The sequence below is a fragment of the Mastigoproctus giganteus genome, chromosome 2 (genome assembly GCF_048544385.1).
Source record: "Mastigoproctus giganteus isolate SK-2022 chromosome 2, ASM4854438v1, whole genome shotgun sequence".
Taxonomy (NCBI): domain Eukaryota; kingdom Metazoa; phylum Arthropoda; class Arachnida; order Uropygi; family Thelyphonidae; genus Mastigoproctus; species Mastigoproctus giganteus.
The window spans coordinates 3,628,495-3,654,344 of NC_143576.1; the positions used below are offsets into that span (position 1 = coordinate 3,628,495).

The following is a 25,850-nucleotide window of genomic DNA, read 5'->3' on the forward strand; positions in this document are numbered from 1 at the left end:
TTTTTCAGCTTTCACTGCTAACAAATGGAAGTCAGTACAATTATGGGTTAAAAATACATTTTTGGTCTAGCTTGGGATCCTAATCACCATCTATAGCATTATCTCTATGGGAAAATATATTATGAATACCTATCAACCAACTTGAAAATAAAAGTGTAAAGTGTAACCTGCTCAACTCCTTGTAATTATAAAAAAAACTGGCACACCAAAGCAATATTGGTTGACAAGACCAGCTTTGGTAAGCCTGAGAAAGGGGAATGGTTGGACTGGCCTGCTCACATACAGGATTACTACATTTTCTGAACCACTGTATACCTGACTATTGAATTTTTACTATATATATGTAATACTAGTGCTGTTGATGGAGCTATGACAGTCACAAAATTAGACATAAAAATCAATCAGTTTTTGACATTGAGGAATGTCAAAAAAAAATCTGCTATTTCCAGAATCACTCTTTGCAGTCTCCACAGGAATGAATAATGAGAAAACTGAAACATGGAGTAATTTTTTTAAAGCATATCATTGTATTGTTTTTATTTGACATTCTGGGACAAAATGTTTGCAAAAAATAGTATGCAACAGAACTGTCAGAGTTATATATTGTAACTGATCACAGATGTGTAGTGATGGTGGCTGCCAAAGACAGATGCTAATTGGCAGATAGCAATCTGAGAGGATAAAGTGGAATCCAGCTGAAAGATGCCTAGTTTTACAATGCACCAATCCATTAAAACTAAAATGTTGATAACATTTTAGTCTTAGAAATAATAAAGGCAAATCGATGTAAGAAATCCAGGCTAATTTAGCTTAAAAAAAGTCATATGATTTCATCCAGGTATCAATCCAATGCCATTCATTAAATTTACATAAACTGTCCATGTCTATACAATTTGGTGGCTATTTGCTTCAATGGTTAAAGACCTTTTAGCTAAAACAAAATGTTATTGTCTCCAGTCTACTACTTAAGTGCATGTCCTCTAGTTTGTGCCACATCCAAATGGAAAGAAAATAATAATAATAAAAATAAAATAAAATAAATTGTTATTCTCATTATTTAATTTTCTCAAACCTTCCTGGATACTTCATCAAATCCCCACTCATATATCCTAAGACTTTGTAAACCAAAGAAGTGAAGTTACTCTCTGTAAAAATACTTCTTTATACCAACACTAGACTTATCACAGCGCCCCCCATGTCATCTTAAAATGGAGGTTGCTGAATCTGTATACACTATTCAAGGTCACTAATAAATGGGGTAATTATTATTCTTTTGTTTTTACTGGCAAAATTCCTGTATACAGATAAAATGGCAAGTACAGGTGATCCCCGCTTAACTCTGATAATTCATTCCGGAAAAACAGAGCGCTAAGTGAATCGGCGCTAAGCGAGCTCCGCATTCCCATAAGGTAACATATGTATTTGTAAGTTGCAGTCGGTGCCATAGGATATTTCCTAATCAATAATAAACGGTAGTGAAAAGATGCACAAATGTCGGTCAAAATATTTAATATTCAAATATTTGTACATATAAAATATTCTGCATTACATACATATGTGGTAACTATTTACGTATCAAAATTAAACTTAAAATTCCAATTAAAATCATGAATTTAATTGATCTAAATTGATTTTAACTGATTTAACTGATGAATTTAATCATGAAAAATGTGTCGATTTTGGGTTGAACTTTGGCCCTCTTCAAAATAAACTAAAAGGGGTATTAATTTTAAATCCGCCGCAGCGTTACCACCCAACAACACGCTTCTTGATTAGACCGGGGTTCGAGCCCGTGACCACCAAATACGGAGGATGCGGAAAGGTCAGGGAATGACCACCGCATATCCCCGGAGCAATATGACCTTAGTTGCTAATGCTCCTAAAAACCAAATAACAACAACAACCACCCAACAATAAAGTCACCCGATCCTTCGCCGCTTTGAAACCTGGCATGTTTTTTGCTTCTTTCAATATGAAAGTTCTTTTAGGCATTCGTTTCCACAAAAGTCCTGCTTCATCTATGTTATAAACTTGTTGAGAAGTATAACACACAACAACCCTCTTCAATAATTTTAACAAGTTCTTTTCTGAAAGTTTCGGCTCCTTTATTTGCACTTGCGGCTTCTCCCTAGATTTTAAATCTATTCAACCAGTCCTTAAATGGTTCCACATTTTTTTTTTTTTTAGGTGAGTTTTCTTCAGATCATCATATTGGCTAATCTCTCTCTCTCTTTTTTTTTTTTTTTAATATAATATTTAACTTAACTGAATTGGACATTATCTTCAATAAAATTAGTTAAAGTCTTTTCCATTTCAATCCTAATAGCCGGCCTAGCCCTAGTTGCTTGCAGTGGAACAGCTATCTTTCCCACTGTTAAAATTAATTCTTTATTTTTTTATAATTGTTCTTATAGTTAAAGTTGCAAGTCCTAAATTATGGCACACATCCGCTTGTCATTGATGGGAATCGATTCGCTTCAAAACGTCTAATTTAATTTTCAAATTCAGTCTTTTTCTTACATTTATAGTCTTCGTACTGCGCTCAGATGTTGCTTTTTCATTCTTATCGGCTATTATTAACTCTTCTAAAATGTATTAACTCTTCGAAAATGTAACTGCGTTGGTTGCATTAATTATGATATTTCCCTCCAAAATGTTCAAGTAAACTGTCCGTTACGAAGGACAGTTTACTTGAAACTAGGCACAAAGATTTTCAGAAAAAATATACATACAGGCAAATACCTACATTTTGCTTCGCACCACCCCTCTCTGCACAAAAAAAGCAGTTTTATACAACCAAATACATAATGCCCTCAAATATAGCACCTCACAAAATGACTTAACCAATGAACTTCAATACCTCACAGAAAAATTTACAGCTAGGAACTACCCAACCCAACTCATTCAACACACTATTTCCACCGCCAAAAGTAAAATTAACAATCCACCAAAACCAACCACCAACACAAATATACGCATCATCCTCCCATACCATAATGAACTTGCCGGACAATTCTGCCGTGTGTTTACAGGTACTGATATCTCCCTTATTTTTTCAGCTTATAATAAACTCAGATCCTTATTCAACACTTACAAAGACACACACAAATACCCAACCAAAGATTTGAACAATATAATTTATTTGATTAAATGTCAACCGAACTGTGATGCCTGTTATATTGGTAGTACTACTACCAAGTTTGGTTCTACCAAAATCTCCAATACTCGTGCATACTATCACTATGCACGAGTATTTATGTCTTAGATCAGGACAAGCTAGTATAGAACTCACAATTTATGCCCAAACCCACAATCACACTCCTTTAATTGACTCCGCTATCACCATTATAAGACTTAAAACCAGCCACAAAATTCTTCAATACGAAGCCCTCATTATCGAATGGTTTCGACACAACACTAATCTCAACATCCTAAACGCAAAACTTCCCTTACACCTTTCCTCGGCTTGGAATCTCTCACATCTGAGATTCCCACGTGTTCCAAAGAACATCACGAGAGTATAGAAAATTCCTTAAAATACAGCACGCGTTACTTCTCATTTAACATCGCTAACTGAAGATGTTATAACTTAACGAAAGTCAAGACTTAAAGAAAGTCTGTCGTCACGACTATTGGCAATATCAATTCTTTTATGTTCCAGATTAACTATTTTCTACTTTATGACAACCAGGGATGGAGTAGTGCACTTCTTCCTTGCGCTTATTTTAAAATTCCGTTAAATTAAATCTCATCCCACCTTAATGCATTAACTTAGCCATCTGTCTTTTCATAAAATTATTGCAGATTATATTCAAGGTGAGTACCGCACTTTAAGCATTTCGCTATTTTTGTATTTAACCAGTGAGATTAAGGATGAAGCTCTGTCTTGTTCATAGTAGAGGCAGCCAATGAGAATATGTTTAACAGTCAAATTGTTAGAACAATGTGTACACTGTGGTGGATCATCTCCTGTGAGTAAATGAAAGTGGAACAGATGGGTATGACCTATTCTTGCCCTTGAAAAAACTACTACTTCTCGTTTTGATGTACGGACACTGGAGTGCCAAATTTTTGGATCTTGTTTAAACTGAAAGAGTTTATTATTAGTCTGAGAGTGCCAGAGCACTGTCCATTGTGACAGGCAAGCGGCATGAACGGTTAGTGCATAATCTGATGCTGGAACTGGGATATTGGTTAAATCTAAGGTAGTTGGATTGTTTGCAGCTTTATCGGCCAGTTCATTAGCGGAATCTGCTGGAATCCAACAAAAAGTGACCAGTTGGTGGCATTCTTTAATTTGTAGTAATAAGCTTCTGGTTTCATTTAGACCGTGGTGAACTTTATCTGAGGAATTACATAACGACATGATTGAGCTGAAAGAATCAGTGTAAATAACAGATTTTAAGGAACGGTCAGAATAGAGATTTTCTAAAGTTAGTTTGATTGCATAAAATTCAGCAGAAAAGATACTAAATTCTGATGGAAGGGATACTGATACAATTGTATTCAAAAACACTAACTCCAACATTTGAATTAGATTTAGAGCCATCTGTATAAATTGGAGAGAAATCAAAATATTTTTGAGTGTGAACTGCATGAAGTTTCTTGACATTTGATGCTTGCAAAATATTCTTTCTCCATTGACAGAGGTAAGTGTCACAGGTTGGGAGGAGCCCATGGTGGTTGAGTATTAGTTGCTACCTGTTGTACGGAATAGATGGAAATATTCCAAACCTGCACCAGTTCAAGAAGGCGAAGACCAGCTGGTTTTACTATGCTAGGTTTTCAGTGGGTTGAAAAGGTATAACTGAACAGGATGAGAGGCACAACTTTGTATCTTGACAGCATATTTCAGTAACAGTGTTTACCTGCATAAAGTTAATGGGGGCTCGTGAGCATCAATGTAGAGACTATGTGCTGGCGACGTTTTGAATGCACCAATTGCAATTCTCAAAGCACTGTGTTGAATGGGATCAAGCCAGTGTAATGCACTCTTTCTGGTAGAACCACAGATGGGAGCACCATAATCAAGATGGGATCTGATTAATGCCCTGTATAATTGAAGCAGGGAGGTACAATCTGCACCCTATGTTTGGGCAGATAAAGCTCTGAGTATGTTTAACTTTTTTAGACAGGAAGTCTGTACATTTTTAATATTATCTAGGAAATTTAACTTATTGTCAAGGGTTAATCCTAGAAATCGGATGCTACTGGTGACCGGGACGGAGACGTTAGAAATTTGAAGTTCAGGATCTGGATGAAGTTTGCGTTGTCTACAAAAATGGATAGCAACTGTTTTCTGCTGCTAGAGTTGATAGCCATTGAGGCTTGCCCATTGTTGCATTTTATTAAGTGACATCTGAAGCTGTCTTTCAATAGATCTCATGTTTTGAGAATGACAGGAGATGGTAAGGTCATCTGCATAAAGGTAAGTCTCAACTGTATTTGGAAGCTGCTTAGTGATAGAATCTATTCTAAGAGCAAAAAGTGGCACTCAGTACTGATCCCTGTGTAAAAGTACTGGCACTCAGTACTGATCTACATACTATATCATTTCACACTTGAAATGATATAGTATGTAGAAAGTTCCGAACAAATATAGGAAGGTTACCTCGTAGTCCAAGAAAGTAAAGATCACTAAGTATACCATGCTGCCAGGTAGTATCAAAAGCCTTCTCTATATCTATTGAAACCATTACTAGATATTCATGTTTGACAAAAGCATTACGAATGGCAAATTCAGCCTTGACCATAAGATCCAAGCGTGACCTATTTTGACGAAAGCCATATTGACTATGGCTCATTAGCTGTTCCGACTCAATGATCCAGATGAGTCTTCTGTGGATAATTTTCTCAAGGATTTTGCTGAGGCAGCTTGAGAGAGATATGGGTCTATAGCTATAGGGGTTGGATGGATGCCAAAACTGTAGAGTGATGCCAAGAAGCTGGAAAAACATTTTCTAAAAATATACGATTGTAAAAGACCAGGAGGAGGTGCAAAGCTTTGTCATCAAGGTGTTGTAGCATGACATAATAAATCCCATCTGGCCCGGCAGCACCATTGCAAGCTGTTATAATGACATGTAACAGTTCAGAATATTGCAGAGGTTTGTTATATGGGAGAAGGCAGGCAGTTTGAAAATTAATAGCATGCTTTTCTTTAGTGTTTTTAATTCATTGGAATGAGGTAGTATAGGCTGATGTTACTGAGATTTCTGCAAAAGTATTGCCAAAAACACTAAAGAAAAGCATGCTTTTCTTTAGTGTTTTTAATTCATTGGAATGAGGTAGTATAGGCTGATGTTACTGAGATTTCTGCAAAAGTATTGCCCAAAGCATTAGCTATATCTACAGGATTAGATAGATCTTGCCCATTCCAGGAGAGGATTGGAGAAGGTATGGTAGGAAACTTACCAGACAGCTGTCTAATTTTTTTCCATATTATTTTAGGATCAGTGTTTCTGTGAAAACTGGATGCAAAACGGGTTCAGGATTCTTTCTTGGCTTGCTTTTGTATGAAGCGTGCTTTTGCCCTTAATTTCTTATAATTAATGAGATTGACTGTGCTCAGACATTGCTGAAACAAATTCCAGGCTTTATTTTTTGCTCTCTTTGCTTTGCTGCATTCCTCATTCCACCAGTAATTATAATGCTTTCGGCCCGGCAGATTTGATAGTGGTACTGTGTCTTTAACCACATTTAGAAGATGCGACATGATGTAATCTGTCATCACATTATCAATATACTGGAGGTGGATTTTTTCCTCATCAAGGGCAATTGATGACTGAAATTTTGCCCAGTCTGCTCAGACAAATTTCCATTTTCTGCACGGTTTAAGGAATCAAAAAGTTGCATACCATTGGGAAGTGGTCACTGCCCATGGGTTCATTTATTGCATACCACTCTATGGTTGGGACTAGTACTGGTGAACAAATTGAGAGATCTATTGCTGAGGTGTGTCCTGTTGGGAGCTATATGTGTGTTGGTGCAACAGTATTGAGTATAGTGAGATTTAGTGCCTCTAAAAAGCTTTCAATTAAGCTACCCCCATCTATCTAAATTAGGAGAGCCCCATAAAGGGTGGTGCCTGTTAAAGTCCCCTAATATACAGAGAGGTGGAGGTATCTGTATAAAGAGGTCTTAAAGATTTTTTAAAGAGTAAGTACAGTTTGCCGTAGGTAGATTGAGACAAGTGTTATTGCACTATCAAGAGTTATACAAACAGCAACAGCTTCTATTTCAATTTGAAGTGGGATATGTTTAGTTGGGATCTTCGAGTTTACTAGGATTGCTACACCACCATGGGCAGCTTTAGCTGTATTTCGATCTCTTTGATAAAGGTAATAGTTCTTTATCAAAGGAGAAATTTGTGAGGTTAGGTAAGTTTCCTGTAAACAAAGGAGAATATCGGTTAATTAGGTGTTGAATATCTTCAGTGTTGCAACGAAAACCTCTGCAATTCCATTGTAAGATGCTGTGGTTCATTTAGGTTTAGTTGAGGATGATTCATCTGACTGTTTTTTGTTTGAGGAGCAATTGTTTCTATTACTTTTAGTTACATTGTAGGTATTGGGCTACAGAGAAGAAAATAGGACAGTGGAACCCTTAAGTCTTAATTATATCTTTTCTGTAAGTTGGAATAATGATGTTGTTTAGTTTCAATGAACACCAAACAATCTAAAAGTTGTTTGGTTTTTTGGGAAGGTGGGACGTCCGGTATCCATAGTGTCGTTTGCATGAAGTTCTAGTATGAGTTCCTCATGATCTGAGTGTACATCTACTTCAATACTATTGGTGGATGATTCAGGTTTCTTGTTGTCTTTAGTAGTTTTTAATTTTTCTTTGTCATGCGGGACTGTCTGAGTATCAGTTTGGATACTGATTGGAGTGTTGGTCAATTCACTGGTTTTAGTTTGATATGTCTTTTCCAGAGTTTGATAATGTATTTTTAACCCAGTTAGCTAGAGATGTGCTGGGAGATGTTGATACATCTGTTTGAGCTGCTGTTGAATGAAAGCTTCGAGTGTGAGATGCATATGAACGATTGGGCATAGTCAACATAACCTGTCTGTATGCCTCAGGGTATGTGACTTTGTGCTCTATTTTATATTTTTGGATTTTCTTCCCTGTTTTCCACATTTCACAAGATTTGGAAAAGGCTGGGTGGCTTTCTTTGCAGTTGGGGCAAATGAGACTTGAGGCTGAGCAGTCTGCTTGTGTATGCTCCTTGGAACCACAGATAGGACAAATGGCTTCACCTCTGCATGCTTGTTGGGAGTGTCCATATTTTTGGCATTTAAAACAACGAATGGGATTAGGGATATAAGGCCAAATTCAGCAGTTTAAATGGCCAGCTTTTACTGAGGATGGCAAATCTGGGGTACTAAAAGTTAAAATGATTGATCTAGTTGGGACGAAATTTCCATCTCTTTTAGTCATTATGCGTTTGGCGCTGATTACTTTTTGACTACTCAGTTCTTGAACTAATTCCTCTTCAAATACTGTAAGTAGATCCCATTTTGTTATGACGCCTTTCGAGGAATTTAAGGTGTTGTGTGGAGTAATAGATACTGGCAGCCCACCAAATGTCATTGTTTTGAGCAGCTACTCGGAATGTTTGGAGTTGGCTATTTCAATAAGGAGGTCTCCGGATTGCAGTCGTTTAACCATTTTTGGTGTTCCAGCAATGGATTCCAAATATCTTTGGATAACGAATGGTGATAATTTGGCGACAGGCTGGTTGAAGAGAGAGAGAGAGAGAGAATCACCAGAAAGTTTGGCATCTCATTGAACTGCACTTTTCTTCAAAGCCTTTTCGATTGGTTCAAGTCATCATCACTGGGTTTGTCTGACCTTGAGTTTGAAGGCTCTAGAGGTGGATAGTCATTTATATCCATGGTTACTCCTTTTAGCCCTGGAGGATAACTTTTTCCCCAGGTTACCTGCCCCCGCCATGGGGAGGCAGGAGCAGTGCTGCTCGGAGGCCAAGTGGTTCAAGTGTTAGTTGATTAGTAGAACTAGAAATATAAGAAAAAAGAAAGGTGTGTTTCCTTTTTGTGTTCTAACTTGGGACTTTCAAGTATAGAACTGGTTTTAAAGAAAGACTGTTGACAGAAATGTAGGAACTTAAAAAGAAATAACTTCAATCATTTAACAGGAGTGCTCTATAAATCACAAGAATATCGCTTGGCCTCAAAATACGCTTGGCACCCAGGGTCAGACAATATGGTTTTACTATTACCCAAATGTAGAATCTTACATTTACTATTGGCAAATAAGATCAATTTGTCAATATTATTATGGGCAAATAGTAAGTGACTAACTGACATTTTTCAGACCAACTAAGTAATCTAATTTCCTAGAGGAAAATGAATACGTGACTTTTATGTTTTCTAAACTTTTATAACCTATTACCTTTTTTTTTTTTTTATCTAGCTATAAAAATGAAAACTGTCACACTATTCAAGCCACAGGCTATGGATGCTGAACAAAGCATCCATAGCCTGCAGATACTAAGCAAATCAAAAATATTACCTCATTATCTGAATCTACAATATCTTCAACTTCCATATCAAATGCATTTTCTAAAGACTCCGGATGCTGCTCTACCCTCTGGGCACCTTCAGCAGCTCGACTGCTAGTTGGATCCATGCTGAAATCATATAAATACACATGAAAATAATTTAATTACTGAGTAATTAAAACCATTATACAGGGTGTTCCACATAAAACTGGCCCACTTCATACTGGTGTGATATTCATTTTTGAACAATATCTTCAACAATATCTCCTGCTTGAAGTTGTTCAAAGAATAAATTTTAGCCAAATCATTTCAGTTTGTGTTGCTCAACATATAGTCGGCGTTTGGCACTCGTAAGTGATAGGTGTGTGTGTGTAAGTGTGAGAGTATCGTCAAGAATGAAATATTCTGTGCCAGAGAGGATTTGTATAGTGGAAGCCTATGCACATACTGGCTCTTTTAAGGAAACAGAAATTGTTTTCTGAGAAATTTCCTATTGCTACCATCCCACCTATGAGTACTATTTGGTGCTTACTTGCAAAATGGTAGACAACAGGTTCCATTGTAAACACACCGAGAAATTGTCTACCCACTGTTAGGACTCCAGAGACAGTGTTGAACATTCAAAAGAGAATTTTAGCTAGCCCCGGAAAATCTATCAGAAAATTGTCGCAACAAATTGGAGTGAAACCAACTTCTTCTTTTCATGTACTTCATTACTTGAAGTTGAAACCCTATCGCGTGACATGTGTCCAAGAATTAATGCTGCCTGATGCAGCAAAACATCTGAATTACTGTGGGCGGTTCCTTAACAAGACTGCAGACTGTGAACTCGACCCACTGCTTTATTTATAAGTGATGAGGTATGGTTCCATCTTTCTAGTCATGTGAATTCCCATAACACTCAATACTGGTGTGCCAAAAATCCTAACAACTTACATCAGAAACTGCTTAATGACCAGAAAATCAGAGTATAGTGTGCGGTTTCTGGCAATTGAATTGTCGGCCCAATATTTTTTGACGTTGCAGTGAATGCAGCAGTTTATCTTCAGATTTTTGAGAACTTCTACACTCAGCTAACAGAACACGAGCATGAAAACTGCTACTTTCAACAGGACGGCGCCACATGTCATCTCATGACGTGGCACCACGTGTCTCATGAATCATGGCCCGAGTTCATGAGTTTCACAGAGGAACACACAGTTGGCAAAGGGCCACCATGTTCACTAGATTTGTCTTCATGTGAATTTTACCTGTGGGGATATTTGAAAGGAAGAGTTTATGAGCACAACCCCCACACAATAAATGAACTGAAGGACAGCATTCGAAGAAATATCGAGGCTATCAACGGCACTGTTTTGCATTGGGTCACCTTGAATATGATTACACGTGCACAAAAAGTGTATAGATGCACAAGGACATCATTTCCAGCCTCTCTTATAACTGTGTATACATTCAGAGCGAATAAATAAAGTTACTTTTAACTGAATTTTTTTTACTCCTGTCTAGATTTCTCTAATTATTGTGCCAGTGACTGGGGCTGGTTTTAAGTGAAACACCCTGTATAACAAATGTGTACATTTAATTCATATACTGTAATAGTATTATCTAAATACTAATAAGAAAAAAAACCAAAATTTTGAACTAAATAAAAGCATATTGTTAAATTTAAAAAAAATTTCAGTTATATGAAGTAGGTAAATTAAATTTATATGAAATCTAGTTCCTCCAAACGAATATCTTATATTGATTATGTATTCTTCAGTGAAAGCATTAAAATTCTTTTTGAACATTAATATAAACAAGATTTTAGTATTAGTTTGGCAAATGACGCAAGAAAAAAAACTTATACTGTTACCAACACACACACACACACACACACACACACACACACACACACACACACACACACACACACACACACACACACACACACACACACACAATAATAATTTGTCCAGTTCCTCCTTAAATTTAAACTGCCCATTTCCACAACACAAAATGAAAGAATTTATACCGTTATCAAACTACCTGTTGGCTACAAGAAAATTTCCAGGCAGCTACCCTGCAACAACCATCTGTCCTCAATTTAAATTTGTGTCCCGCCTCCCTATTACGTTGTCTGAGAAGGAGGAAGGTTATCATCAGCATTTAGCTTACTTGAACCATTCAGAGCCTTAAATACCTCAATTAGACCTCCCCAAATCAGATTCCCACAGATTCCTAGTTCCCAGATGCTGCAACCTGCAGAACTGTAGCCTTCCTTAAGAGTACCCCCCCCCCCATCCCTTCATCATTGTCCTTCTCTGCACCTATTCTAACAGATCCAAATCCTTCCTTAAATGAGGCTTTAAGGCCTGCATGCAATACTCAAGATATCGTCTAACCACTGCTTTATACAATGGGATAATCACCTCCTTATCCCTGCTGGAAAATTTCTGTACATCACTGACAAAATCCCATTAGCTGTCCTAGCAGCCCATCTGTGCTGTTTAGAAAAATTCACGTGACCATGTGCCTAATTTTAAATATACCGACAGGAACTGAAAACTTTTTAACTTCTACTATAATGAGGAAATTAAATTACGGGTTTTCTATTCTCTACACAATAAGAGGACTAAGCTGCTCAGTTAAGTTTAGCTTTATAAAAGTTAAACAATTTGAGATTCTACAAGTATTTTTAAAATATTATTTGTGTTAAAATGGTTCAAAAAGAATTTCTGCATTAACCAATATTAAGATATTATTTCATTTGATATTTTAAAATATCAAATGAAACTACAATATTTTAAACAAATGAAAATATAACCAATATTAAGATTTGAAGATGTTTCCTATCAATGCTATTTAAATATAACATACAGTTTAATTTTAGATGTTAAATGTAATACTAGATTAAATATCAAGTTAAAGATAAAATTAGAAATGTAACATATATATAATAATGCAATCCATGTAATAAATTGTTTGGGAATCTGAGCAACTTTCTATTTCTTCTGAAATCAATAAGTTAAGCAAAAACAATTGCAATGACATTTTAATTAAGTTAAGATTATACCACTGTTAAACATATACAATGATAATTACAAAAAGTTCACTGAGAACTTACTTTAGAGCTATACTGAAGTGGTGCAAAGCCTTTTCGTGTTCATTTGTCCGAGCCAAGAAATCTCCTAGCATCTGATGCAGTCTACAAGTGCTTTGCTGTTCCATTTGCTTTCTAAGTCTAAAAGTATCAATTAAATCAACAAAATGAAAAAATACTGTAAATTTCCTCATGGATGGAAATGAGAATTCTAGTCAGAACCTTAAAATTACAAGTCAGTATTGATAGACAAATTATATACAGTGTAGTCTATACGATACAGCAAATAAGAAATAACAAACTTTGTTCAATGACAAAGTTAAAGGGGCATATAATTTATTGTAGAAATTGCTTAATTGCATATATAGGTGTACGTTGCTGATTGTGGAGGTTAGGAACTGGCTGAGCCTCATGAACATCAAATTTGTTCTGGGCTTTAGATATTATTAAAACAATTAAAATAACTGCCTTGCTAACATTTTCTTAGATCGTGGCATTTTGTCATGATCTAATAAAAGGTTCTTTTAATGTCTGTGCTTTCAAACTTTTCTTTTTTTAACTTCTGAATCAGTGTAATCATCCTATTTAAAAGGTCTGACTTCAATTCCAACTGGTAGACTTTAGTAATTTATTCATGTTAGTTATGGCAAGAATTTCTAAAGGGCATTACATAGTAGATGGAAGTATACGTTTATTCTTCTTTTTCTTCCTGCAACTTTGGTCTTTTTCATCTGGTAAAACATGCAAACCAACTATAAAATAAATGCAGTTTAGAGACTTAATACATGAATACATCACGGACTCAACTGCCTTTCCACTAATTCTATACAATTTAACCCAACTGACCCTTGTCCTTAATGAATGGAAAAGTAACTGAATCAGAATAAAATTGGAACATTTAAATAACACTAATATTTATTTAGAAAGAAAGAAAGGTAAAAATTTAATTTTATGAACTGCTAATTCAAACATTTAACCAATATAACAGATATAAACCTATATAAAATTGGCCTATGTTATCAAAATTTCAAATTGTTCAAATCCATGAGAACTTACAATTCAATTCCCTTTTCATACATCCTCTCTTGCTCATAAATGGCTGCAAGTTGGTAAACAGCATTCAGATAGGTTGGGTCTTGTTTTAAGGCCTTTTCAAGTAATGCTTTTGCCTTTAAGAACAAAAGGTTGAAATAAAGCATAGAAAAATATACCACATATATATAAAGCATTCAGCCAATTTTTAATAAAAATATATTACAAAAAAAATAAGCAAGATTTCTTAAATTCAATACCCCAGGTCAGACATGGGAAACGATTTTGTCAGTCTACGTGTATATAAAATAATACTTAAATTATAAGAGAAAACCTCATACCTTTATTGTAGGACTGTAATTCTCTCAACACTCAATCATGTATAAATGTATTCTTATATGAATTAGTGTACCATGTTAATTAAATCAAATTATGATTTTTTTAAAAAAAGCTACGTATTAAAATCATCATGTATTCAATACTCATATCCCACCTAGAGCATCGAGAAGATTTGCGGAAAGTTGACAGCCATCAACCTCCCAAACCAACCAATAACACATGCTAATATGAGAATTGAAATCGTCTTGATAATCTAGACACCACGAAATAAATATACATCAATTTACAGATAATTGATTACCACAGAGAGTGGTAATTAATGGACACTGCTCATCGTGGACTAATGTTATTAGCGGAGTTCCTCAGGGTTCAGTGTTGGGTCCATTGTTGTTTTCTGTATTTATAAATAATATTGATGATGGTATATCAAGCTTAATGTCCAAGTTTGCAGATGATACAAAGGTTGGCAGGGTTGTTAAGGACACTACTGACGCTATGCTGCTACAACAGGATCTGGAAAGGTTGAGCAGATGGGCTGAGAGGTGGCAAATGATGTTTAACATTGACAAATGTAAAGTACTACATATGGGAAACAGTAACCCCAGAGCAACGTATCAACTCTGTGGTACTACACTGACAGTGATAGAGAATGAAAAGGACCTGGGGGTAATTGTGCAGGCAGATATGAAGTTCTCTGAGCAGTGCAGACGGGCTGCAAGAGTAGCTCATGGTGTTAGTAGCTCATCTTGTTAATGATATACAGGAATTTTTCTAGCAGGGATAAGGAGGTGATTATTCCCTTGTATAAGGAAATGGTCAGGCCACACCTTGAGTACTGTATACAGGTCTGGAGGCCTCATTTCAAGAAGGATGTAGAGCTGCTGGAATGAGTACAGACAAGGGCAACAAGATTAGTGAATGGAATAGAGGGTTGCTCTTATGAAGAAAGGCTTAAGTTTTGCAAATTACAGTGTCTGTAGACCAGGCACCGGCAAGATGATCTGATAGAGTTGTATAAAGACTTGAATGGTTTCAGCATGCTCAATGCTGATGGGATACTTCCTCTTGCTCAGAATAATCACCTGAGAGGCATAAATTCAAATTGAGGAAAGACAGATGTAGGATAGATGTGCGGAAATTTGCCTTTAGCCAGCGGGTAGTTGGTTGGTGGAACAGACTTCCATCCCTTGTTGTGGAAGTTGATAGCCTAAATAAATTTAAGGCTCAGCTGGACAGGTATTTCGAACGAACGGAGGGGTGAAATGGGAGTGTTTTTTTTTTTTTTTTTGCTGATGCTGTATAAGCTTGCTTTCTTGTGTCATATGCCTCTACTAATGCTAATTTAAACTTTAAAATTGTCTATAACTTCCTGAAAATTTGGTTACCATGAGATAACTATACATCAATTTGCATATAATTTAAACTTTAAAATTGCCTAAAACTTCCTATGAGATAACTATACATCAATTTACAAATAATTTAAACTTTAAAATTGTCTAAAACTTCTTACGAGATAACTATAGATCAATTTACAAATAATTTAAACTTTAAAACGAAGTTTTAACAATCTTCAACTTATTCAGATCATTTCCATGTTCACAAGAAGTCAAAAGTAGATCAAAAATGATATTCCCCTTTGTTTTATGCAAACCAATGTATGATCTACTGTTTATACATGCACATTAGAGTCCACGCATCCGAGATATTGTAAGGTCTACGTGCATTAATAGAGTCGGGATTTAATCTCATTTCCAATGTTACTGCAATTAATAACTTAAAGTATTCTTTATTCTTGCTGAGTATTCAGGACCTTCAACTCATCAAAAAGGAACAAGTGCTCATCATTAATAGCATGAAATGCTAGTTCTGAGGCATCTGTCCTATCTGCCCTAACAGATGCCGCATGCTGTTGTATCCTCGTCGAAAGTGGATTCTGGGTCAAGCCAATGTAGGCTGAACTGCACCCGCCACAAGGAATATTGTAAACAATATTGTGTGCTTCCGTGGTTGTAACGGTATCAACCCTTCTATGCTTCAGAACAACTTGTAGTTTACTCATGGGTTTTGGAGCTATTTTAAATTCAGTATTCTTGAAAATGTTAATGAATTGTCTGTACCAATATTGTATACAGGGTGTCTCAAAAATATTGGTACAAACGTTTAGGGGAGGTAGGTAACATCTAAAGGAATGTGAATCGCATAGGAACACATAACCGGAAACGTCACGGGAAAGTAGTAGCGGAGGCACAAGAAGCAGAAATGACACAAGAGAGTAATTAGTGGCAAACATTTATTTGACATAATATTAACAATGGAGTATGAGATGAATGCATTTCATGATGTTACAACAGATGCTCGAAGGTTCCACCACGAGACCCGATGTATGCGTGACACCGACGCAGCATGGATTGGCGGACACGGTCGAACACACCTGGAGTTTCTTTGACAGTAGCAGCAGTGCAGACGAAATCCATTTCCGTCTCCACAGGCAATTCATACACAATAGATTTGAGGGGGGGGGGCCCTCCCACAGAAAGAAATCAAGGCTCGATAAATCAGGTGAGCGTGGGGACCAGGCAACGGGTCCACCACGGCCAATTGATCAACACCCAAAACGCCTGTTCAAATGGTCACGAACACACCTTCCATAATAGGCAGGTGCCCCGTCATGTTGAAACCAAATGTTGTCTCACATTTGCTGGAACATCGTCAAGTAACCCTGGTAGAACTTGTTCAAGAAAGATTCGATATTTAGCGGAGTTCATGCAGGATGGTAACAGGTTTGGGCCGACTAAGCAGTCACCAACCATACCTGCCCACACATTTATTGCAAAGCGATGTTGTGCTGCATGGGGGCGCACACCGAGTAGGTTGTCGTGAGCCCACATGAGCATTATGCTGATTGAATAAGCCTTCCTGAGTGAAATAAGCCTCATCCGTGAACAAAACATAGGCTGAAAAATTCAAGTCTTGAACACTTTCTTGGAGAAACCAATGCGCAAAAGCCACACGTGCAGGATGAACTTGAGGGAGCAGTAACTGAACCCTTAGGAAATGAAAGGGATGTAAGGAATCATCATGCCAGACACGCTGTACACTGCAACGAGACACTCCTAAGGCAGAGACAATGGCACGTGTGCTGGTAGTAGTTTTATTCTGGACGGCATTCAACACACTTTCTTCCATGGCGGGAATTCTCATCGAACGTGGTCTGCCCACACTACTCCTGTTACCTCTAAATGACTCATAATTGCACAAATTTTGATGCACACGCGCAAACAAATGGTGGTCTGGTACGTGTCTGTCTGGGAAGCATCCTCCATAAATTTGTTGAGCGGCTCGTCCATTGCTCTCTGCTAATCCACACACTAGGTGCATGTCTGCCAGCTCACAGTTCATATATCGATGCATGCTCTTCGTGCGGCGACTACTGCTTGGATGAGTAAACCAGAACTTTTCCCTCTCGCGATCTGATAAACAGCGTCATGTACCGACTTACGGTATACGACGTAATTTTAATTACGTATGTTCTCATTTTAAATTGTATTTAATTACGTATGTTCTCATTTTAAATTTTAAATTGTATGTTCTCATTAACCTTGGTTAGAGTAAAATTTAGAAAATTTATAGTTTTTTTCTGTGGGATTTCCTTTTCTAAAGTTAACTTAAGTCTGGTATGTATTTTATTAACAGTATCCAAGACTTTATCTAGATGTCATCCAGATATCTACCGTAAAATGTTATACAGTCATACCTCGGTTAACGTTACCTCTGATAACGAAGCTTCGATATAACGAAGTCCACAATTTCAAGCCCCATTTAACATAAAAATATTCCAATTTAAGGCCAATGCTCGACAATCATCCGATTGGTGACTGACAGTGACTCGTTACGTACTCCCGAGCTATGCGTGTGTCTGTTATAACAGTTTTGTGCGTCATTCGCCTAATTTAGTCGTTGTTTAAACTTCGTAGGGTGTGTTTCAGTGTGGTACATTGCAATACATATTGATATTGTTTCAGTGTGGCGCATTGCAATAATTAACGTAGGTTCTTTGATAGCATTACATAATGTAGATTTTGTTAATTTTAATACAAATATTTTTTTTTTTAGTTAAAATGCCAGAATCCAAGAAAAGAAAAGCAATTTCTTTGGAAACTAAACTAAATATTGTACGACGCGTTGAAAGCGGCGAAAGAAAATCTGATGTGGCACATTCTTTAGGATTGGTGTAATCAACTTTAACCATACTAAGTCAATCAGAAAAAATAAAACAGTCTGCTCATTATTGTACAGATGTTACAGCAGCAAAATTAACTCGCTTAAGGAGTACAATTTTAGAAAAAAATGGAGAAAATGTTAAGTTTGTGGATAGATGTCAATCGATATAATAGATGTTAAGTTTGTGGATAGATGTAAGTTTGTGGATGATATGTCACAACGTCATATGCCTTTAAGTCAAATGGTGATTCAAGAAAAGCATTATTTTTGTTTAATCACCTGAAATCTAAACAAACTGAAGAAATTACGGAAACTTTTGGGGCTTCTTGTGGTTGGTTCGAGAAATTTAAAAAACGGGCCAGGATTCAGTGTAAATTAACGGGAGAAGCTGCAAGTGCAGATGTTGAAGCTGCAAAGAAGTTTCCAGAAAAACTAAAGGAAATAATTGAATGTGAAAATTTTCCACCAAATTTGGTGTTCAATGTTGATGAAAGTGGTTTGTTCTGGAAATGGCTACCATCAAAAAGCTTCATTTCTATTGAAGAAAAATCAGCTGCTGGGTTCAAAGCAGCCAAAGACCGTTTAACGTTTCTCTTTGGATCAAATGCCTCTGGTGATTATAAATTAAAATTGTTATTAGTTTACCATTCAGAAAATCAGAGGGCATTAAAGTTAAGCGATTGTTAAATGAAAGAGAAAAAAAGCATAAACAATCAACTTTAGACTCATATTTTAAAATGTGATTTCACTTTGTATGTAAGTCGATTGTTTATTTAATAAAACTTTTCCTTTATACTATGATTTTTAGCGTTTCTCACCAACCATTGAAGTAAAAACGAAAACCAAAATCTTAAAAAGCTTTATATTTAAATTTACAATAAATTTACAGTAGATCAAACAAAACAAAATAAGTGTGATTATACAAATAAAATGTTACTGATAATAAAATACTGAATTAAGATAGGATAAAACAAATGTAGTTTACAGTGAATGTACAAATAAAATGATAATACTGAATTAAAATGCAATAAAATATACTAGATTAAAAGCACTAAAAACTGAAGCTTTCAAAGGCTTCTGCCTTCTTCCTCAACAGTGCACTTCTATTCTGCAGTGCCTCATTAAATACCAGCAGGTTCACGGTGCGTCTCACGTAAACGTGTACTGTTCCTGTACACGCTGTTTTGACGAAGCAGTCATCACTGATCGGGCGCATAGATTTTGGGACCGCAAGTGGCTCGAGAGCCTACGAATTAGTTCTATTGAGAATAATATAAATAGAGACGGGTACACGCATCCATCCCCTCTTTGAGGTAATCCTTGGAGGGGATGAACGTTTTCGCCTGGAACGCTCCCGAGCCGCTTCCGGTTCCAACATGTATGGGAACAGTACACGTTTACGTGAGACGCACCGTGAACCTGCTGGTATTTAATGAGGCACCGCAGAATAGAAGTGCACTGTTGAGGAAGAAGGCAGCAGCCTTTGAAAGCTTCAGTTATTTTAGCGTTTTTAATCTAGTATATTTTATTGCATTTTAATTCAGTATTTTATTATCATTTTATTTGTACATTCACTGTAAACTCCATTTGTTTTATCCTATCTTAATTCAGTATTTTATTATCAGTAACATTTTATTTGTATAATCACTTATTTTGTTTTGTTTGATCTACTGTAAATTTATTGTAAATTTAAATATAAAGCTTTTTAAGATTTTGATTTTTACTTCAATGGTTGGTGAGAAACGCTAAAAATCGTAGTATGAATATACCCAACCCCAGAGACATATTTGAAAAACTTTTCTTTCTTCGAAAAACAGCTTTTCATTTTCTTTACGTAGGAACGTATCCCTATTCTGGCCATAGTATTTTTCCCTCTGAAAACGAAGTTTCGCTTAACGAAGTAATTTCGTGGAACGCATCCTATTCGTTAATCGAGGAATGATTGTATTTGGAAAAAAATGGCATTAAATATAATTGTTCTATTTTATTCAAATAAATTTCAGCAACAAGTCCACTCAGGCTAAGGCCCATCAGTAACCCAAACATTTGCTTGTATATTTTAGCTTGGAAATAAATAATTAGCTTGTACAAGGAATTTAATTAAATAGAATAATTCATTCCTAGTTAAATTTGACTTATTTAAACTTATTTTAAAATAAGTTTAAATAAGTCTTGTCTAAAAAAATTAAACAAGAAATAGTACTAGTAGTGGCTAAATGATGCAAGGAAGCAAGCTTATACAGAATCAGTCATAATAAAAAAAAAAAATCCACTTCATTTGCCCATCTAATAATTTGTGCAATCCTCCTTTAAGCTTATTCAAGCTATCCACTTCCACAGTATCAGATGGAAGTTCAATTTCTACAGTCGGTGAAAGCAAATATCTGCACATCTACCTTTCAACCTCCTTTTTCAAATTTATGCCTTTTGTTTGTCATCTGAGAAAGAATAAAGATGCCACAACATTTAGTTTATTCAACCCTTTCAAAGCCTGAAGCACTTCAATCAGGTCTCATTGCACATACCTAATTTCTAGATGCAACAATTTACAAAACAAGTTATTCTTGATAAGAGCACCTTTTGTGTCCCAAATTAATATTGCTGACCTTCTGTGCAGCCATTCCAAAAGAGACTGGCATCATCTAAAATGAGGATTTCAAACCCTGTATGCAGTATACCTAACCATTGCCTTATACAACAAAATAATCATCTTGTCTCTGCTAGCAAAATTCCTACATTTCATTGACAGAACCCCATGAGCTCTTCTAGTAGCCTGTTTGCAATGATTAGAGAACTTCATGTCAGACTCTACAATTATCCCGCAAACTTTTACATTCTCCACTAAACTGAGCTTGTACTACACAAATGTTATTCCAGGATTACTGCTATCCAAGTTCAGTACCTTGAATTTATCAATGTTCATCCATAAATGCTATTTTTCATAAACAGATGTTGCTGGAGTAGCATACTCTGTTTACTTGTTCACACTATTCCCACCTTTGTATAATCAGCAAACTTAGAAATTAAACTTGATATGCCTACATTAATATTGTTATTTAATATTAAAAATGGTAGGCAGTGCAACATAGAAACCTGAGGGACTCCACTAATAACAATAGTCCAAGAGTGCCCATTAATAACCACTCTCAGTCTTCTGCCACTCAACTATACCTTTAACCATAGCAATAAGTTGCCTCAAATGCCACCAATTCATGTAGTAGTTTTTTTTATGGGGAACACTTATCAAAACCTTTATTGAAACCTAGTACAAGATGTCAAAATTGTTTTTTGCATACAGCTCCCTTTGTGACTTCCTCATTAGCAGTTAATCAGACTGGACAGCCAAGATCCCCCCACTTAAAAAATTCATGCCATGATTTCCATATAGCTGCATATCTGTCAAGATAATCCCACATTACCTCTAACTACCAAGTGCATTATTTCCTTGATGTCCCTGCAGAAGTCAGGGACATCAAGGATCACAAACTTACAGCTCTGTAATTACTCGCTTCACTTTTTCATACCTCTCCATAAATCAAAGGATGCTTTCATAATTATGGTTATATATGGTTATAAATGGACACTTCTGATATCCCCATCTCTAAAAATTTGTTCACTTGTGCATGTAGATAAAAAATATTTATTCAGTGTGTCAGCAACCTTTACAGGATCATTAATAGTTAAGCCATTCATATACAGCGGACCACATGCAAAGAAATTTGCAAAACAAGCAAAGAAATCCTTGCTACTTTACCTTGAATTTTTAGCCAAAGGTTTTTGGAATCTGCTTTAGTAAAAGCAGATTCCAAACTTCCTAACCTCCTTAGTAAATTTATTACAGGTCAACCATCACTAATCCGGTTCCACTGCTAATTCGGACATAATTTCCGCGAATGTAATTTCATTCTCGGGTCGGCGCACAGACCTGCCGCTACTGTTTTGGTGGTGTTGGTTGCAGCATCAGCTGTTGGCACGAACTCGTAAACACTGGAAAGCCATTCCCACTTGTTTTTCTGCATTTATTATTATTATAACCTGCTCACATTTAGCCCCAGCCATGGTTCCAATGAATAAAGGAAGTGCCTCTCGTGGTGTAAAGCGCAAACACTGTACATTGTCCATAACAGATAAAGTTGAACTTCTGAAAAAACTCAACAGCAGTGTGTCCTGTGAGAACTTTAACTCTGCTTAGTTGTAAATTTTAGCAATTTCTCTCAGGTCCTCTTATTTTAGTAATTTTCTTTTAGCCATTCCTTCTTAGATTTTTTTTTTTTTTTACAACACACTTGTACAAACTTGTGGAAAAACACAACACAATTTTATCGCAATTAGTTTTATTGCAGCGCTTGCCGCACGTGCAATAAACTAATCACAAATGACCTTCATACGTATGCCATAATAGCGTCACACATATGTGGCCGGCACAGCTTCTCAAGAAATAAAGTAACCTACTGGGCCATGTCAGCCACATAAAAAAAAGTCTCTCTTTTTCTTTCTTTTTTTTCCCCTATTTTAAGCAAAAAAACAACAACACTGACATTACAATATTTATTTTAGAATTACTAATCAAATTACTTGCTAAATATTTTTTGGTTCCTGGGGAATTTTTTTCTTAAACTGGCTTGGCACTCAACGTGTTAAAGGTAGGAGCAGGTGGTTAGCTGTTGGGTAAACTGTATGTGCTAAAATAACCACCGGTGATCCGGCACCCCACAGGTCCCAAAGCTGCCAGATTAGTGACGGTCGACCTGTACTAGTTTATCTGTTCATAACAGAGCTTTTAAGCTCATTTTAGACAACTCTTCAAAATTTTGAGAAATTACAGTTGTGTTAAGAAAAATGAAAATCACAGATACAAGTAACAAGACAATATTATAAGTAAGGAAAAGAAAAAATATTAAAAAATGCCAAAAAGATTTTTATTTAAAAAAAAAAAAAAAAACTTTTCAAAATCACAGGCAAGTGAAGCATGCTTATTTTTGCCTTAATTTTGTCTCCATAATATCTGTCCTTGTTTTTCTTATTCCCTCCATGTTTCATCTTTCTTTGTCCTTCTAATCCAATTAAACTTTAATTCCACATCCATTATCATAATATGATATGAATATTCTGTTTCTGGAGAGTTTTTCACACTGTTTCTGTATCTGTTCCAAACCAAGATTTAATCCAGGTGAAATCTAAGTAACCCAAGTATGTTTCATAAAATTTTATTTTATTATCATTATTATTATATTCAATTTCTTTATTTTATTTTTGAGGGAACACCCCCCCAACTCATTTACTTTATCTATTGAATGGATCACAAATAGTCAAACTAATAGAGCACACTTATCTGTAAAAAGATCTGAAGCTACCAAAAATTCATTTCACAAATATACATGATATCAGATCCAATCCAAAAGATGTCCATTTCCACCTATAAACAATCTGCAAAGCCCCACTTACTTTATCTGAGAGAGAGTTTCAATTATCAGCTGCCTCAACCACTACTTATTTCAGTAGTCCTAATTATTCGCTCCATAATTCCTTTCATTTCAAAGGTTGCAGTAGAGCATATATCCATTCTCATATCCCTTGTCAGAGACTTCCTAATTTGAAATCTCCTCTGGCTTAAGATCTCTGCACCATTCTGTAAAATTCATCCACTGTTGCCTGCATACTCCCAACTCCGCTAATCACTTTTTGACTTCCTTTCATTGAAACTCAACTTTCTCCAATATATATTTCCTAACAGTGAGTGCGGTAATTTTAGTTCCAAATGCAGTTGGCTTTAGCTTTTCAGTTCCATTGACCCAGCTAGTTGAGATGCTGAAACTTTGCAATTACTAAGGACCTCAACACAGCTTGTTCTCTTTCTTCATTTTTTTTTTTTTTTTTTTTACGAAAATCCCAAGCACAAGAGATATTAGAACCTATAGTATTTAGTATCATGCATGGGATGAAGGTTGAGAAGATGAAAGAACATACTTGCTGACATTAGACTTGAATTTTTCTGTAGATTTTAATTTTCAGGAAATATGTATGAAGGAGGGTTGTTCCAAAAAACGGAAGTTGAATGAATAAAAAAGGAAGAAGAAAAATTTGGTTTTGTGAGTTTGACGTTGGACAGTAAAAGGATGTTGACTGGATGCTGCACATGTTCCAACTGCTTTGGAAGAGAGACCAGGAATTATAGAAGCCAATTAAGAAGAACAGTGCCCATAGAAGGATCTATAGACATGGCATGCATCAGAAACAGACCATCTATGAGACAGAGTGGAGAGATTCTGTTAGACTGAGTCATAAATTAATCTAACTGCCCTCTTTTGAATGGAATCTAGAAGCCTGAGAGAGGTTTTGGGAGCACTGCCCCAGATGCGGGAACAATATACCATACTAGGGCAGATTTGTGATATGTTATTTGGTTTTTAGGAGCATTAGCAACTAAGGCCATATTGCTCGGGAGATTTGCTGTGGTCATTCCCTGACCTTTCCGCATCCTCCGTATTTGGTGGGCATGGGCTCAAACCCCGGTCTAATCAAGAAGCATGTGCTATGCACTGCTGCTCCTGCCCACCTGGCTACGGAGGCGCCTTTGTGATATGTACAGAGTGAACAGCTGTTAGAAAGAAAAGTAACGCCAAGAGCGAAGGAGAAAACTCAGATTTTTAAGATGCAGAGGAAGCAATATTTGTAATATGCTTATGTCAAGAGATTAGAAGCCAAGAGATTATAAAACAGGACTGAGTTTAGAAGGATTGAAATCGACTAAGTTATCTTTGCCCTACTGGAGAATTACCTGGAGATCAGCTTTTGAGGAATTGGCAGTAGATATTCAAGAGTTGAAGCTGTTTGTGTAGGACAAGGTTTCTCAAACTGGAAGGTGGAATGCAAAACTATGGATAGAATTTCCAGCCAACGGAAAAAGGTCATTAATATACAAGAGGAAAAGAGTTTCAGAAAGAACTGAATCTTGGGGAACAGCAGCATTAGTGGAGAAGTTAGAAGTCAGAGAGAGACAACTATCATCATTCACAGTGAGTGACCAGAGAGAAAATTGGATACCCAGTTAAAAAAACTGTTGTCAGTTTGCGGTTAATTGATTTTTCCATTACTTTAAAAAGAGTGGAAGCACAGTGGGACGATAATTGTATGGGAGGTATTTGTCACCCATTTTAGAAACTCTCTGGATATGAGCAAATTTCCAAGCAGAAGGGAAAACACCTTTGGAATAAGAAAGAGAAAAAAAGTGACACTGAACAGGAGTAAGTTCAGGAGCACAGGTTTTGAGAACAAGTGGAGAAATACCATCAGGATCTGGAGCTTTCTTAGCATTGAGATTATTCAAAATCCTTCTGACATCCTTTTGACAGAAGACCATAGGAAGCAATTTACCAAGATCAATGCACGAGTTGGAAGGAAAATAAGATGCTAGCAAGTCAGCTTTATCTTTGGCTGAAGCGGCAATAGAACTATCTGAATTTGCAGAGGTGGGAATAGAGATGAGCAAAAGTTGCAGCCAATTGGAAACAAAGAAAGAGTTGCAGCTTTGGAAAGAGACCAGACTGCTTGACTACCATTTGGACAAGAAGCAAGTTTTTACTCTTAGCCTGTTCAAAATCTAGTTTGGACTGATTAATAACTGCTTTACAATTGTTGCAAGCTTTGGTGTAG

At 36.3% G+C, this 25,850-nt stretch overlaps 1 protein-coding gene across 1 annotated transcript in view; it reads right to left on the reverse strand.

Moving 5' to 3' along the window:
• APC7 (anaphase-promoting complex subunit 7) overlaps positions 1–25,850 on the reverse strand; it is a 168,973-nt gene that overhangs the window by 6,911 nt on the left and 136,212 nt on the right. Inside the window, exons 14-16 of the mRNA XM_090390334.1 lie at positions 13,662–13,774; positions 12,630–12,746; positions 9,535–9,652 (exon numbers count right to left, since the gene is read on the reverse strand). Of these exons, the coding sequence (XP_090246460.1) occupies positions 9,535–9,652; positions 12,630–12,746; positions 13,662–13,774 (348 nt within the window). The remainder of the gene's footprint in view (positions 1–9,534; positions 9,653–12,629; positions 12,747–13,661; positions 13,775–25,850) is intronic.